Source organism: Phyllobates terribilis, unplaced genomic scaffold (genome assembly GCF_046119375.1).
Source record: "Phyllobates terribilis strain yellow unplaced genomic scaffold, ASM4611937v1 Scaffold_3__8_contigs__length_932513732, whole genome shotgun sequence".
Taxonomy (NCBI): domain Eukaryota; kingdom Metazoa; phylum Chordata; class Amphibia; order Anura; family Dendrobatidae; genus Phyllobates; species Phyllobates terribilis.
The window spans coordinates 720,312,058-720,327,503 of NW_027362763.1; the positions used below are offsets into that span (position 1 = coordinate 720,312,058).

A 15,446-nucleotide genomic window follows, 5' to 3' on the forward strand; every position below is an offset into this window, starting at 1 on the left:
GGGTTTGCAATACCCCGGTGTGAGCCCAAGTCCAGGCTACAGATTGGATACAGGCTGTCATGGAGCCGAGGGTTGACATGGCAAACCTTAGGGACACCCTGTTCAAGGTCTTCAGATTCGATATCTTGGATCTCAAAAGTATCTGTTTGTCCTTTGGTAGGAAGGAGGTTTGTCTGGCAGAGTCTAGTAGAACACCCAGGAACGTTTTTTCTGTGGTGGGGATCAGGTCTGACTTTTGATGATTTATCAACCACCCTAGGGTGGTCAGGATTTGGATTGTTCTCTGCAGATCTTCCTGGAGTGCTTCCACCGAGGGACCTACTAGTAAGAAGTCGTCGAGGTAGGGAATGATGCAGATTTTTTCTTTTCTGATTGAAGCCACTACCTCTGACATAATTTTGGTAAATATTCTCGGTGCCGAGGATATCCCGAACAGCAATATGTTGAATTGAAAATGTAACGTTTGATCCTCTTAAACCACCGCAAACCTTAGAAATTTCCGGTATGTTGGAGGTATAGGGACGCGATAGTATGCGTCCTGTAAGTCAATGGTTGCCATCACATATCCTTGTCCTATCAAGGGAACTGCTGATCTGATGGACTCCCATTTTGAATCTTCTGTAGATGATGTATTGGTTTAGGGGTTTCAGATTTATTATTATTCTGTAGGTGCCGTTTGGTTTCCTCATCATAAACAGGCGTGAATAGTGGCCTGTGTGTCTTTCTGGTTTTGGGACCGGTGAAATAGCCCCCAGGGATAGTAGGTTTTTTAGGCCGGACATCAGTGCGGTCTTTAATCTCGGGGAGGTTAGACGAGTTATCCTTACTTTTCTTGGAGGATATGAGGAGAATTCGATCTTTACCCCTTCTTGAATTACCTTCAAGACCTATTGACTGGAGCAGATCTTTTGCCATTGGGGAAGGTATTTCATGATTCGGCCCCCCACTACTCTGGCGTCATCGCTTGTGTTGTCGCTGTCCTTTTGGGAAAAAAATATTCCTATCTTTCCCCCCTTTGGGGTAGCTCCATCGACTGGACTTGCATTTCCCCTTGTACTGGGGATTCTGTTACCGTGGGGGGGTGCCCATAGTCAGATGCTCTTCAAGCTGGTTGAGCCATCTTGACGTGGACGGTGCAACACACGTGGAGACTACGTTTGTGTTTAGAAGGACTGCTGATGTTTCCCAGGATTTTCCTGAGGATCCTTTAGTTGCGACGAGTCCTCGAATGGCAATACTTTCTTTTTAGCGACTCTTGCCACCTGAATATCGACCTTAGGTATCTCGGTCCAACATTTTGAGGTTTCTTCATCTACCGGAAACCTGTCTTTCAATTCTGCTGGTGTATTCAGTCATCTTTCAGGATTTTCCCATTCGTCCAGGATTAGATCCTGAATGTTTTTATGCATCGGGAACACCATCTTTTTCTTTGAGCGGAGACCACCGAACATCTCTTCCTGACCATCCAGTGTAAAAATACAAAAAGGATTAGGTCCTACCTTAGATGTCTTCAGCCCAGGGCTCTTATATAAGCGACTGGACTCGGCGCTCTCCCTCTTTCTGGAGAGGGAAGTGGCAAGGCTCCTCCCTTTTGGTCCAATTGGTGAAGCAGGAACAACTGCGATCACCTGCGGGGTTTTTTATTTATTTATTTCTCTTTTTCCTACTGCTGAGAGACCCGGAAGTGACTTAAGGGACCCTTTTTCGGCGTCCCATGTCACTTTCCGGCCTCTCCCAAGTACTTGCGTTCAAGGGGGGAACGCACACCGGAAGTGACGTTACTGGCGGCCCGCGTCACTTCCGGGATCCAGCGCGAGTCTCTCCACTATGGAGACCGCCTTGAGAGGGGGGGGGGGAGGAGCGGGGCTGGAGAGCTCGAGGAGGCCTCCAGCCCAACACCCACCAGACCTTACCCGCAGGCGCGGACTCTGTGGGGACAGGGGTCCCGAGTCCCAGAGGAGACGGGAGCAGCATAAGGGGAGGAGGAGAAAAAACTGCCCGGTCCCAGCTGCCCGGCTTAAAGGTATACTGGATGTCTGCCGCCAGCACAGAGCACCCTGGATGACCTCTTCATCCCAATAGGGACAAGAAAAACACTGGAGGGAGGATGAGGGAGGGGTATTTAACCTCTTTGTGTTTCCTGTCCCTATTAGGGTGGGGTGACATCCTACTCCTTTGGTGCTGTCGTGGGGGGGTTATTGGAGAAAAGTTCATTTTTTTTTCTCATTAAAGTACACTCTGCACCCCATCTTGACTGAAAAAAAAACAGAAAAGTAGAAATTTTTGCAAATTTATTAAAAAAGAAAAACTGAAATATCACATGGTCATAAGTATTCAGACCCTTTGCTCAGTATTGAGTAGAAGCACCCTTTTGAGCTAGTACAGCCATGCGTCTTCTTGGGAATGATGCAACAAGTTTTTCACACCTGAATTTGGGGATCCTCTGCCATTCTTCCTTGCAGACCCTCTCCAGTTTCATCAGGCTGGATGGTGAATGTTGGTGGACAGCCATTTTCAGGTCTCTCCAGAGATGCTCAATTGGGTTTAGGTCAGGAATGGTCACAGAGTTGTTCTGAAGCCACTCCTTTGTTATTTTAGATGTGTGCTTAGGGTCATTGTCTTGTTGGAAGGTGAACCTTCGGCCAAGTCTGAGGTCCAGAGTACTCTGGAAGAGGTTTTCATCCAGGATATCTCTGTACTTGACCGCATTCATGTTTCCTTCAATTGCAACCAGTCATCCTGTCCCTGCAGGTGAAAAAACACCCCCATAGCATGATGCTGTCACCACCATGTTTCACTGTTGGGATTGTATTGGGCAGGTGATGAGCAGTGCCTGGTTTTCTCCACACATACCGCTTAGAATTATCACAAAAAAGTTCTATCTTCGTCTCATCAGACCAGAGAATCTTATTTCTCATAGTCTGGGAGTCCTTCATGTGTTTTTGAGCAAACTCTATGCGGGCTTTCATATGTCTTGCACTGAGGAGAGGTTTCGTCGGGCCACTCTGCCATAAAGGCCCGACTGGTGGAGGGCTGTAGTGATAGTTGACATTGTGAAACTTTCTCCCATCTCCCTACTGCATCTCTGGAGCTCAGCCACAGTGATCTTGAATATTATGATGCATGCAGACTTTACCTTACCTGCCACCACCGCACTCTAATCAGCATCTGTTTATCCATTCCTCTTACAGGTACGTGACTCAGCTTTCCCATCCTGACTTCCATGCAGACTTCTCTATACCTCTCTGCTCCTATTTACTAATGGTATGTTCTTCAAGTTACACAAGCAACTCCCCACTTTCATTTATGACCTTGTTTACTTAGCCTTTGACTATCCAGCATCTGGTTAAGCCTTAATCAGCTGATCAAGATGAGCACAGACCACTCCCCTCTGGTTCACAGCAGAATGCATTCTGTTACAAAAATATTGTGGACCAGGAGTCTGTTAGCCTTTAGTCTGTGTCCATCACCTTAAGTGTCAGAAATATGAATTAATCCTGAACAGAACCTGAAGGTAACTGGATACTAAGTCACAGTAAACAATGTGTTTGTTTTCACTCTCACCCCCTTAATCCTTCACCTTTTCCAACCACCCCTAATCCCTACACCTAGCAATGAACTCTTCATCTCTCCCTCCATTCTCCCCACCCATCTCACCTCCTCCTCAGAGCTATTCCTCAACATACAATCCTTTGTCTCCAAACACAGACAGCCACCTCATGCCCTCTCCTGCTCCCACCTACTAACGCTTTCTCTGCTCCTCCTCACTGCCGGCGACATCTCTCCACATCCCGGCCCTCCTCACAACATCCCTACAATCACTTCCACCTCCTACCCACGATCTATCCCAAACTCTCTTAACCCTTCTAACCTTATACCCATCCGCCCAGCCCCCACTTCCCCAGTCCCTCCAACAGGAGCTCTATGGAACGCTCGCCAAGTCTGCAACAAACTTTCCTACATTCATGACCTCTTCATCACTAACAAACTTTCCTTCCTCGGCATCACTGAAACCTGGCTCACCCCCTCTGACACGCCTCTCCTGCTGCACTTTCGTACGGCGGATTCCACCTCTCCTATACCCCCCGCCCCACCGGCAAGCACGGTGGAGGAATAGGTTTCCTCCTCTGTTATAACTGCTCCTTCACCCATATCCCACTGCCGCCCTCAATTACTCTCCCCTCTTTTGAAGTGCACTGCATGCGCATCTACTCCCCCTCCAACCGGCTGTCATTTACCGCACCCCAGGATCAACCACCACTTCACCACTTGGCTACTTCATTTCCTCTCCGTTGACATCCCCACTATCCTTATGGGCGACTAACATCCCCATTGACACTTCCCTCAGCTGCCTCTAAGCTTCTATCCCTCACTTCCTCCTTCGGTCTTACTCAGTGGTCTTACACACCCACCCACAAAGACGGCCACACACTGGACCTCATCTTCACCCGCCTCTGTTCCCTATCTAACCTCTCTAACTCACCTCTCCCTCTCTCTGACCACAACCTACTTACATACTCTTCCCTCTCCTCTCCAGGGCAACAATCCCCACTCCACAAACTAGCATACCCTCGCAGAAATCTCAAACACCTTGACCTACACTCACTCTCTGAATCCTTCCTCCCTCTTACAGACATTAGTTCCTTTCATGATGCAGATGTTGCTGCCACATTATACCACACCACAACAGCTGCAGCTCTCGATTCGGTCGCCCCCCCTCACACATACCAAAGCTCGCACAATCAACAGACAACCCTGGCACACCAGCCTAACCAAAGAACTGCGACGGGCCTCCAGGGTTGCTGAGCGTATACGGAAAAGGTCCCACTCCAATAAGCTCTTCATCGCATTCAAACAGTCCCTTACTACCTTCAAGTCCACACTCACTGCAGCAAAACAAACATACTTCACATCTCTCATATCCTCCCTGTCTCACAACCCCAAACAACTATTCAACATCTTCAATTCTCTCCTCTGTCCCCCAGTGCGTCCTCCCTCTCCTCTTATTTCAGCCAAAGACTTTGTCTCATTCTTCAAGCAGAAGATTGACACCAGACAAAGCTTGTGCCTAAAGCCCCCAGAGCCCCTCCCCACACCCACTCAACCCTCCTCCTCCAAAACCACCTTCTCCACCATTACGGAAGATCAACTTACCTCTTAACTCTCCAAATCACACCTCACAACCTGTAAACTTGACCCAGTCCCGTCCCACCTCATCCCAAACCTTACCACTATCTTCATCCCAGCCCTAGCCCACCTCTTCAACCTATCACTAACAACTGGTGTCTTCCCCTCATGCGTCAAACATGCCTCAATCACACCCATCCTCAAAAAGCCCTCCCTTGACCCATCCTCTCTTACTAGCTATCGCCCCATATCACTTCTCCCCTATGCCTCAAAACTACTGGAACAACACATCCATTCTGAGCTGTCCTCCCACCTCTCCTCCTGCTCCCTCTTCGACCGCCTACAATCTGGTTTCCGACCGTATCATTCTACTGAAACTGCATTGACTAAAGTCACCAATGACCTACTAACCGCCAAATCTAAGTGACACTACTCTGTCCTCCTCCTCCTAGACCTGTCATCCGCCTTCGACACAGTGGACCATTCCCTCTTACTACAAACTCATCTCTCGGCATCACAGACTTGGCCCTATCCTGGATCTCCTCATACCTAACAGACAGGACATTCAGTGTCTCCCACTCACGCACCACCTCCTCATCTCGCCCCCTATCTGTTGGTGTCCCCCAAGGTTCAGTTCTAGGACCCCTGCTCTTCTCCACCTACACCTTAGGCCTGGGACAGCTCATACAGTCTCATGGCTTTCATTATCACTTCTATGCTGAGGACACACAGATCTACCTCTCTGGACCCGATATCACCTCCTTACTAACCAAAATCCCACAATGTCTGTCTGCTATTTCACCCATCTTCTCTGCTAGATTTCTAAAACTTAACATGGACAGAAACAGAATTCATTATCTTTCCGCCATCTCATTCACCCCCCCCAACTGACCTATCTATCAACGTCAATGGCTGTCCACTCTCCCCAGTCCCTCAAGCTTGCTGCCTTGGGGTAACCCTTGACTCTGAACTCTCCTTCAAACCACATATCCAAGCCCTTTCCACTTCTTGCCGACTCCTACTCAAAAATATCTCCTGGAGCCGCACATTCCTCAACCATGAATCTGCAAAAACACTAGTGCACGCCCTTCATCATCTCCTGCCTTGACTACTGCAACCTCCTGCTCTGTGGCCTCCCTTCCAACACTCTCGTACCTCTCCAATCCATCCTAAATTCTGCTGCCCGACTAATCCACCTGTGCCCCTGCTATTCCCCGGCCTCTCCTCTCTGTCAATCTCTTCACCGGCTCCCCATTGCTCAGAGACTCCAGTTCAAAACCCTAACCATGACATACAAAGCCATTCACAACCTATCTCCTCCATATATCTCTGACCTAGTCTCCCGTTACATACCCGCAAGATCTCCTTCTCTACTCCCCTCTTATCTCCTCCTCCCACAATCGCATACAAGATTTCTCCCATGCTTCCCCCCTACTCTGGAACTCTCTACCCCAACACATCAGACTCTCGTCGACCGTGGAAACTTTCAAAAGGAGCCTGAAGACCCACCTCTTCCGACAAGCCTACAACCTGCAGTAACCACCGCTGCACGACCAGCTCTACCCACACCTACTGTATCATCACCCATCCCTCGTAGATTGTGAGCCCTCGCGGGCAGGGTCCTCTCTCCTCCTGTACCAGTTGTTGTCACATTGTGTTCAAGATTATTGTAATTGTTCTTGTATGTATACCCCTTTTTCACATGTAAAGTGCCATGGAATAAATGGCGCTATAATAATAAATAATAATAATCTTGGGGTTCTTCTTTACCTCTCTCACCAAGGCTCCTCTCCCACGATTTGCTCAGTTTCGCTGGATGGTCAGGTCTAGGAAGACTTCTGGTGGTCCCAAACTTCTTTCATTTTAGTATTATGGAGGCCAGTGTTCTCTTAGGAACCTTGAGTACTGCAGAAATTCTTTTGTAACCTTGGTCAGATCTGTGCCTTGCCACAATTCTGTCTCTGAGCTCCTTGGGCAATTCCTTTGAGCTCATGATTCTCATTTGGTCTGACATGCACTGTGAGGTCTTATATAGACAGGTATGTGCCTTTACAAAGCAAGTCCTATCAGTTTAATTAAACACAGTTGGACTCCAATGAAGGCGTAGAACCATCTCAAGGAGGATCACAAGGAAATGGACAGCATGTGACTTACATATGAGTGTCTGAGCAAAGGGTCTGAATACTTATGAGCATGCGATATTTCAGTTTTTCTTTTTTAATAAATTTGCAAAAATTCCTGCATTTCTGTTTTTTTCAGTCAAGATGGGGTGCAGAGTGTACTTTAACCCCTTAAGCCCCGCGGGTGGTTTGCACATTAATGACCGAGCCAATTTTTACAATTCTGACCACTGTCACTTTATGAGGTAATTACTCTGGAACACTTCAACGGATCCCCCTGATTCTGAGACTGTTTTTTCGTGACATATTGTACTTCATGATTGTGGAAAAATTTCTTCGATATCACTTGCGTTTGTGAAAAAAACGGAAATTTGGCGAAAATTTTGAAAATTTTGCAATTTTCAAAATTTGAATTTTTAAGCCCTGAAATCAGAGCGATATGTCACACAAAAGAGTTAATAAATAACATTTCCCACATGTCTACTTTACATCAGCACAATTTTGGAACCAAAATTTTTTTTTGTTAGGGAGCTATAAGGGTTAAAAGTTGACCAGCGATTTCTCATTTTTCCAACAAAATTTACAAAACCATTTTTTTAGGGACCACATCACATTTGAAGTCACTTGGAAAGGTCTTTTTGACAGAAAATACCCAAAAGTGACACCATTCTAAAAACTGCACCCCTCAAGGTGCTCAAAACCACATTCAAGAACTTTATTAACCCTTCAGGTGCTTCACAGGAATTTTTTGAATGTGGAAGAAAAAAATGAACATTTAACTTTTTTCACAAAAATGTTACTTTAGACCCAATTTTTTTATTTTCACAGGGGTAACAAGAAAAAATGGACCCCAAAATTTGTTGTGCAATTTCCCCTGGGCACGCAGATACCCAATATTTGGGGAAAAAACACTGTTTGGGCGCACGGCAGGGCTCGGAAGGGAAGGAGCGCCATTTGACTTTTTGATTGTAAAATTTGCTTGAATAATTAGCGGACGCCATGTGTTTGGAGAGCCCCTGATGTGCCTAAACTTTGGAGCTCCCCCACAAGTGACCCCATTTTGGAAACTAGACCCCCCAAGGCACCTTTCTAGATGCATAGTGAGCACTTGGAACCCCCAGGTGCTTCACAAATTGATTCGTAAAAATGAAAAAGTGAAAAAAAAAAACACTTTTTCATTTTTATGAATCAATTTGTGAAACACCTGGGGTTCCAAGTGCTCACTATGCATCTAGAAAGGTGCCTTGGGGGGTCTAGTTTCCAAAATGGGGTCACTTGTGGGGGAGCTCCAAAGTTTGGGCACAGAGGGGCTCTCCAAACGCAATGTGGTGTCCGCTAACAATTTGAGCCGATTTTCCATTCAATTTGTTAGCGGATATCATGTCGCGTTTGGAGAGCCCGTGATGTGCCTAAACAGTGGAGCTCCCCCAGAAGTGTCCCCATTTTGGAAACTATACCCCTCAAGGATTTTATTAAGGTGTATAGTGAACATTTTGAACCCAGAGGTACGGCACAGAATTTGTTTACATTAGGTCATCATATTGAATAAGTTGTCATTATTCTTGAGCGCAAGTGCTCGCTACTTGAGTTTGCATCGGGTACTCAGGTATGCACCATGTGCAGCGTGTGCTCGAGTGACATGCTCGAGTCACTGCTCCGCATGTTTCACGGTTATTAGACACCCAAAAAAAAACATGCGGGGATCGCTCGTGCATGGCAGGCAATCCCCGTAAAGTTTTTTGGCCGCGAAGCATATGGGGCAGAGACTCGAGCATGTCACTCAAATACCCACGATACTCAATGCATACCAGAGCACCCGATGCAAACTCAAGTAGCGAGCACTTGCTCTCAACACTAGTCGCCATATCGTCATCTTTTTTTCTTACTTTTGAAAAAAATCCCAACCCCAGCCCTAGCCCCAGCACAACCCTAGCCCCAGCACAACCCTAGCCCCAGCACAACCCTAGCCCCAAACCCAGCCCTAACCCTAGCCCAATCCTAACCCAAGAGTTTATTTTTGACGCCGTTCCTTGTGCGGTATAAGTGATTAGACGACTTTATTCTTCGGGTCGGTGTGATTACAGCAATGCCAGAATCATATGGGGTTTTTATGACTGACAGCTGTCACACACTAAAAGACGCATTTTTTGTAAAATCTAGCTTTTGCATCGCCATATTTTGAGAGCTATAATTTTTCCAGATTTTGGCAGACAGTCATGTGACGACTCGTTTTTTGCGGGATGACTTGACGTTGTTATTGGTGCCATTTTCAGGCATGTGACATTTTTTGATCGCTTTCTATTCCGATTTTTGGGAGGCAGAATAAACAAAAACCAACAATTCAGGAATTGTTTTTTTTTTTCTTTTGTTTTTTTATTCTGTTCCACGTGTGGTAAAATTGATGAGGTAGCTTTATTCTTCGGGTCAGTACGTTTACAGCGGTACTACATTTGTATCATTTTTCTATGTTTTGGCGCTTATACACAATAAAAGCTATTTTATAGAAAAAAATATTTTTTAGCATCGCTTTATTCTGAGAGCTATAACTTTTTTATTTTTCGGCTGATGGAGCTGTATGGCGGCTTGTTTTTTGCGGGACGAGATGACGTTTTCAGCGGTATCATTTTTATTTATATGCGTCTTTTTGATCGTGTGTTATTCCACTTTTTGTTTGGCGGTATGGTGATAAAGCATTGTTTTTTGCTTCGTTTTTTTTTTTTTTTTTTTTTGCAGTGTTCACTGAAGGGGTTAACTAGTGGGACAGTTTTATAGGTCAGGTTGTTCCGGACGCGGCGATACCAAATATGTGTACTTTTATTGTTTTTTTTTTTTTTTTTTTTATAATAATATTTATTGATGGGTACATTATATTTTTATTTTTGGTGTATTATTTTTTTTATTTTTTTATAATATTTTTGCACATTTTTTTTTTTTTTCCACTTTCACACAGTTTATACACTTTATTACTTTGTCCCACTCTGGGACTTTCACTTTTTTTTTTCTGATCGCCTGCATGGCATAGGAATGAAGCACCATCCCTATGCCATGAAGGCTGTCAGAAGTGCACAGTGTGAAGATTGCTTGGAGATGCACTGCGCATGCCCAAGCAATCTTCCTGCTCTCTGGTGACCCGGATGTTGTCATGACGACATTGGGTCGTCATGGCAACACCCGGGAAGCCTTTGCAGACTGCGCTGGAAGCCGGAAGAGGAGGTGAGTATCGCCGATCACCTCCCCTTGCCCCCGCAATGCCGCAATCGACTTCGATCGACTTCGATCGCAGCATCGCGGGGGTTAGTGTGCTGGGAGCGGTGCAGGACCGCTCCCTGCACATAGTACCGGGTGTCAGCTGTGACAATCAGCTGACACCCGGCGGCGATCGCGCCCACACAGCCTGTGTGCGCGCGCGATCGCCATGACGTACTAATACGGGTCTGGCTCTTAAGTCCCAGGGCACAGACGCGTATTAGTACGTCAGATGTTATTAAGGGGTTAATGAGAAAAAAAAAAATGAACTTTTTAGAATTTACCAAATGGCTGCACTGAAACAAAGTGAAAAATTTAAAGGGGTCTGAATACTCTCCATACCCACTGTATATAGATATCACAAAATCTAATAGTCATCATAGGTGATGGTCAGAGCTCACTCTCTCCTCCTTCCTGCGCAATGACCTCTGCAAAGGTTACAGAGCATGTCCACAACAGAAGTCAATGAACACCAGCTGTAAAACACATTTCTGAATCTTGGGGGGGAAAGGTGCTTATAAAAGAGGGCCACCCCAATAATCAGCGAGGCTCGGCTGGTCTTTGACACTCCTATTAAGCATGAATGGAGCAGCAATGTGCGTACTCCACCTCCGCTCCATTCACACTTGGCTCTTCAGAGCACCGTTTTTTGGGATAGGTGGAGTTTCCCAGCAATCGGATCCCCAGCGATCAGGAAGTTATTGCCTATCCCACGGATCGGTGATAGCTTCCAAACTTGAGTATGACTGCTGAGACTTCCTTAGCCACTAGATCAAAGGGCATTAAAGGTGTTGTCCCCTTTCAGAAAAGTGAGTAAATCACAGATTATTTATTTTTTTAAGCTACTAATAGTTTATAAGCAAAACTTTTCTGAAAGGGGACAACCCCTTTAAGTACAGGCACGTTTTATTCTTCACCTGCATATACTTAAATAGCCTGATGTAAAGTATGGCTTATTGAACACAGATCAAACAATAGGCATATACCTTTATGGATATGAGGTTTATCCTAAAAAGAAAAAAAAATAAATAGCAAACATAAAATTATTTAAATTCCATGAACAATGACACCATTTACTTCCCGATGCCCCGCTGATCCACTGCAGACTCTCCAGTGCTCCGCTACGGTCTGTGGGTACAAGCAAACAGCCTGGCATCCACATGCCATACTGCATTCATTATTGCTTCCGTAGTTGAAGTGATTGTCTGTACCGGTCACGAAACGGCTGCTTGTGATCAGAGAATGGACGGGCTTGCTGGAGCGTGGATTGGAGAGGTAAGTAGTGGTTTGTTTTTTTATTTTATTTCATAACTTAAAGTTTAATAAATCGTGTAAAGAAATACGGGTATCCCCTTGATACCATGATGGGGTCTTACGAGTCCTCTCAAACTTGTGGATGCAATTAATCTCAATATCTGGCCCTAAACTATCAGATTAGTGCTGCTGAAGATTTCCTAGTGTGGCGATTATCGCTGTTGAGCCTAAATACACATTGTCTATCTGCTGTCTGAATGGTATTGGATTAAGACATTCACTAACAGCAAACACAGATCTTGGAAGTAGTTGAGAATAAAGCCCCCGTCACACTAAGCGAGATCGCTGCTGAGTCACAAGTTTTGTGACAGCAGCGATTTCGCTATGTTTGACACGTAACAGCGACCAGGCCCCTGCTGCGAGATCGCTGGTTGTGTCTAAATGGCCTGGACCATTTTTTGATCGTTGAGGTCCCGCTGGGTAGCATGCATCGGTGTGTTTGACACCTTACCAACGACCTCGTTGGCGACTCAGAACTGAGAAGTCATCCCTCATCGAGGTCTGAGTTGTCAGAGTAGCTGCTATGTGACAGGGTCCCAACGACCGCCGACATCGTTATACAGATCGTTATGGCTCGCCGTATCGTTGCTGCGTCGTTGAGAAGATCTGACTGTTTGACATCTCACCAGCGACCACATAGCGATGCAGAAACGATCCCTGACAGGTGGTATCGTTGTCAGGATCGCTGTAGCGTCACTTAGTGTGACGGGGCCTTAACAGATATATGTTATCTTTACCCGTTTTGCAGACTTCTTCAAACGTTCTCAGCAGATTCTGTTTGCCAATACGTCCGCTTCTCTTCAGCTTGGATCCCATCAGGTGAATGGACGACCCTTCCTGCCATGTTCGGGCCCTCGCTACCGGAGCGCTCTCTGCTTCTGCGCTTCCCTTCTCTTGTGCAACGACTGTAAAAAATCTGGAAGAGCTGCTCAGACATCTGAAAGAATAATAAAATAAGATGAAAAGATTCAATAAAAGGAAAAATGTTCCTACAATGATTTGCACCATCCTCACTTGTTTCTGTCCCGCCGTCGTCGTGGACATGGCTGCAGTGGATAAGCCACATCTACAGCACTTCACAACTGCAGCCAATCACTGTGCTCAGCGGTCTTGTGCAGTCTACCGTGGCATCACTGATGAGCTCAGTGACTGGCTGCAGGGGTCACATGCGATATATGTGACGTATCTACTGCAGCCATTGCCCCAAAGACCTGTGGTGAAGCTTTTTTTTTTTTTTTTTTTTTTTTTTTATATAGATCCAATCACCAGCCATGAAAATTCGAGGATGGAAGCCGTATGCAAATCAGACTGCATGTGCATAGGAGGCGTGTCAATGCACATGGAAGACACAATCCAAGAGCACTGACACGTCCCCAGTGCACTGACAGTCTAATTTGCATATGGCTTCTACAGTAGATTCATCATATGTGGGAACAACGGATCTATACAAAAAAAGGAATAATTTTTATAGAGACTAATCCTAATACAGCCACATACTATGTCTACATGTAAAAGTGTGCCGACACGTTCCCTCGAAGAGCAGCAAACCTCTGGGGTATTAAAAAAAAAAAGGAAAACCCCTTGAGACAGTTTTCTGAAGGTGGAAAAAAAATACACATTCACAAATTTTAGTGTAACATTCATTTTTCGTTCCTTTTGGCCTATCGTCACTGTTGCTTGGGTCGAGCTCAGCAAGAAATGTCCGAGAGAAGCCGATGCAAATTACAGCACAAATCTATGTCTGGTTATAATCAGCTAAATACTGACCAAACCTAGCAGGCCCCAAAAACACAGTTCTATAAAATGTCGTCTAACCTCCGACATTTCCATGACACCGACTCCGACATACACGGCTCATGTTTAAGTGATAAATTTACTGTAGCACAGATTCATCTCAGCTAAAAGTCTAGACCCTTAGATCAGGAATAGGACAGACATTTATAGGACATTTCATAACTTTCCCAAATTCTTCTGAAAAAATATTCCCCACAAACTGCATTGAACTACTGTACCCAATTTATTATATATTTTAGGAGTCGGAGTTGGTCCATTTTATACCAACTCCAACTCCACAGCCCTGGATCCCACCCACTGGCACAAGGGCTTGGACAGAGTTAGTACCTTTTTCTTTTCACTACTGCAGGGCACAAAATCTGTACCAGGACTAGAAACAAATCCCCACATCCCAGCACTGCCTGCGCTCGCCAGGTATAAACCACTTAATACCAGCACTACCAGCGCACGCCAGGCACTTTGGCACCAGGTATAGGTCTCTAGATCTTGGCAGCCGCGGCGCTCGCCAGGCACAAACCCGATAGTCTTGGCAGCGGCGGCACTCGCCAGGCATAACCCCCTCATCTTGGCAGCGGCGGCACTCGCCAGGCATAACCCCCTCATCTTGGCAGCGGCGGCACTCGCCAGGCATAACCCCCTCATCTTGGCAGCGGCGGCACTCGCCAGGCATAACCCCCTCATCTTGGCAGCGGCGGCACTCGCCAGGCATAACTCCCTCATCTTGGAAGTGGCAGCACTCGTCAGGCATAACCCCCTCATCTTGGCAGCGGCGGCACTCGCCAGGCATAACCCCCTCATCTTGGCAGCGGCGGCACTCGCCAGGCATAACCCCCTCATCTTGGAAGTGGCAGCACTCGTCAGGCATAACCCCCTCATCTTGGAAGTGGCAGCACTCGTCAGGCATAACCCCCTCATCTTGGAAGTGGCAGCACTCATCAGGCATAACCCCCTCATCTTGGAAGTGGCAGCACTCGCCAGGCATAACCCCCTATTCTTGGAAGTGGCAGCACTCGCCAGGCATGTCCCCCCCCACTTTGGCACCACAGCACGCCAGGTACAGTCTCCGGATCCTGGCAGTATTGCCGGCACACAGTCTGCAACAGTATCAGGTCTGACCCCAGCAGCAGGATAACCTTGGGATGAGCCGCACTGCCCACACACCACCACCGCCCCCCAGCCCAGCACAGACCTACCTGGCGGGCAGAACGCTGGGCCGCCTGACGTATCCTGGCAGCAGCCGCGCACCGTGGCGCAGAACAAGCCGGGCACCAGCCAGTAGAGCTGCCATGTTGATCAGAGCGCACGCCGGCCAAGGACAGAGGGAGCACGTGACAGCTCGGAACTGTCAATGCACGAGGAGGGGGGACGTGACGTCACGGCGGAGCGGCTCCGGGAGCGGCAAATAAAATACACCATCAGAACAGCGTAAAGAGATAAATGATGGTGTAATATTTTATACAGGGCCGCATTCTGGGGTTGGGAGCATGTGTTTCATAGCCAAAGTTGTATTGAAAAAAAGTGCAGTCCCCTCAAAATTTTGGGGTGTAATGGTACAGTCCAAACGTAAGTGGCCAACCATGAGCTGCCCCTGCGTTGCTGCATTGCGCATCTACCTGCCGTCGTCCATTCCTGATGACAGGACCAGATCTCAGGGATAGTTTTCCTGAGAGATGTTACCACAGGCATAATAAAAAAGGTAGCGTCTACAATGGAGTTCATTTTGTTGAGTGAATGATGTCACCGGAAAGGGCGGGGCCTCTTTCACTACAGTGAAGACCCAATAGTAGGAAGCAAGGGAGAGGTGCTGCACGATGGAGCCGTGTGCAGAAGGGAGTGAGGGATCTG

At 46.7% G+C, this 15,446-nt stretch overlaps 1 protein-coding gene across 1 annotated transcript in view; it reads right to left on the reverse strand.

Annotated features, from left to right (window-relative positions):
* The window catches only part of LRPPRC (leucine rich pentatricopeptide repeat containing), a 146,030-nt gene extending 131,071 nt beyond the window's left edge, over positions 1-14,959 (reverse strand). The window contains exons 1-2 of the mRNA XM_073672042.1: positions 14,795-14,959; positions 12,545-12,744 (exon numbers count right to left, since the gene is read on the reverse strand). Of these exons, the coding sequence (XP_073528143.1) occupies positions 12,545-12,744; positions 14,795-14,889 (295 nt within the window). The 5' untranslated portion in view covers positions 14,890-14,959. The remainder of the gene's footprint in view (positions 1-12,544; positions 12,745-14,794) is intronic.
* Between the last annotated feature and the right edge of the window lie 487 nt (positions 14,960-15,446).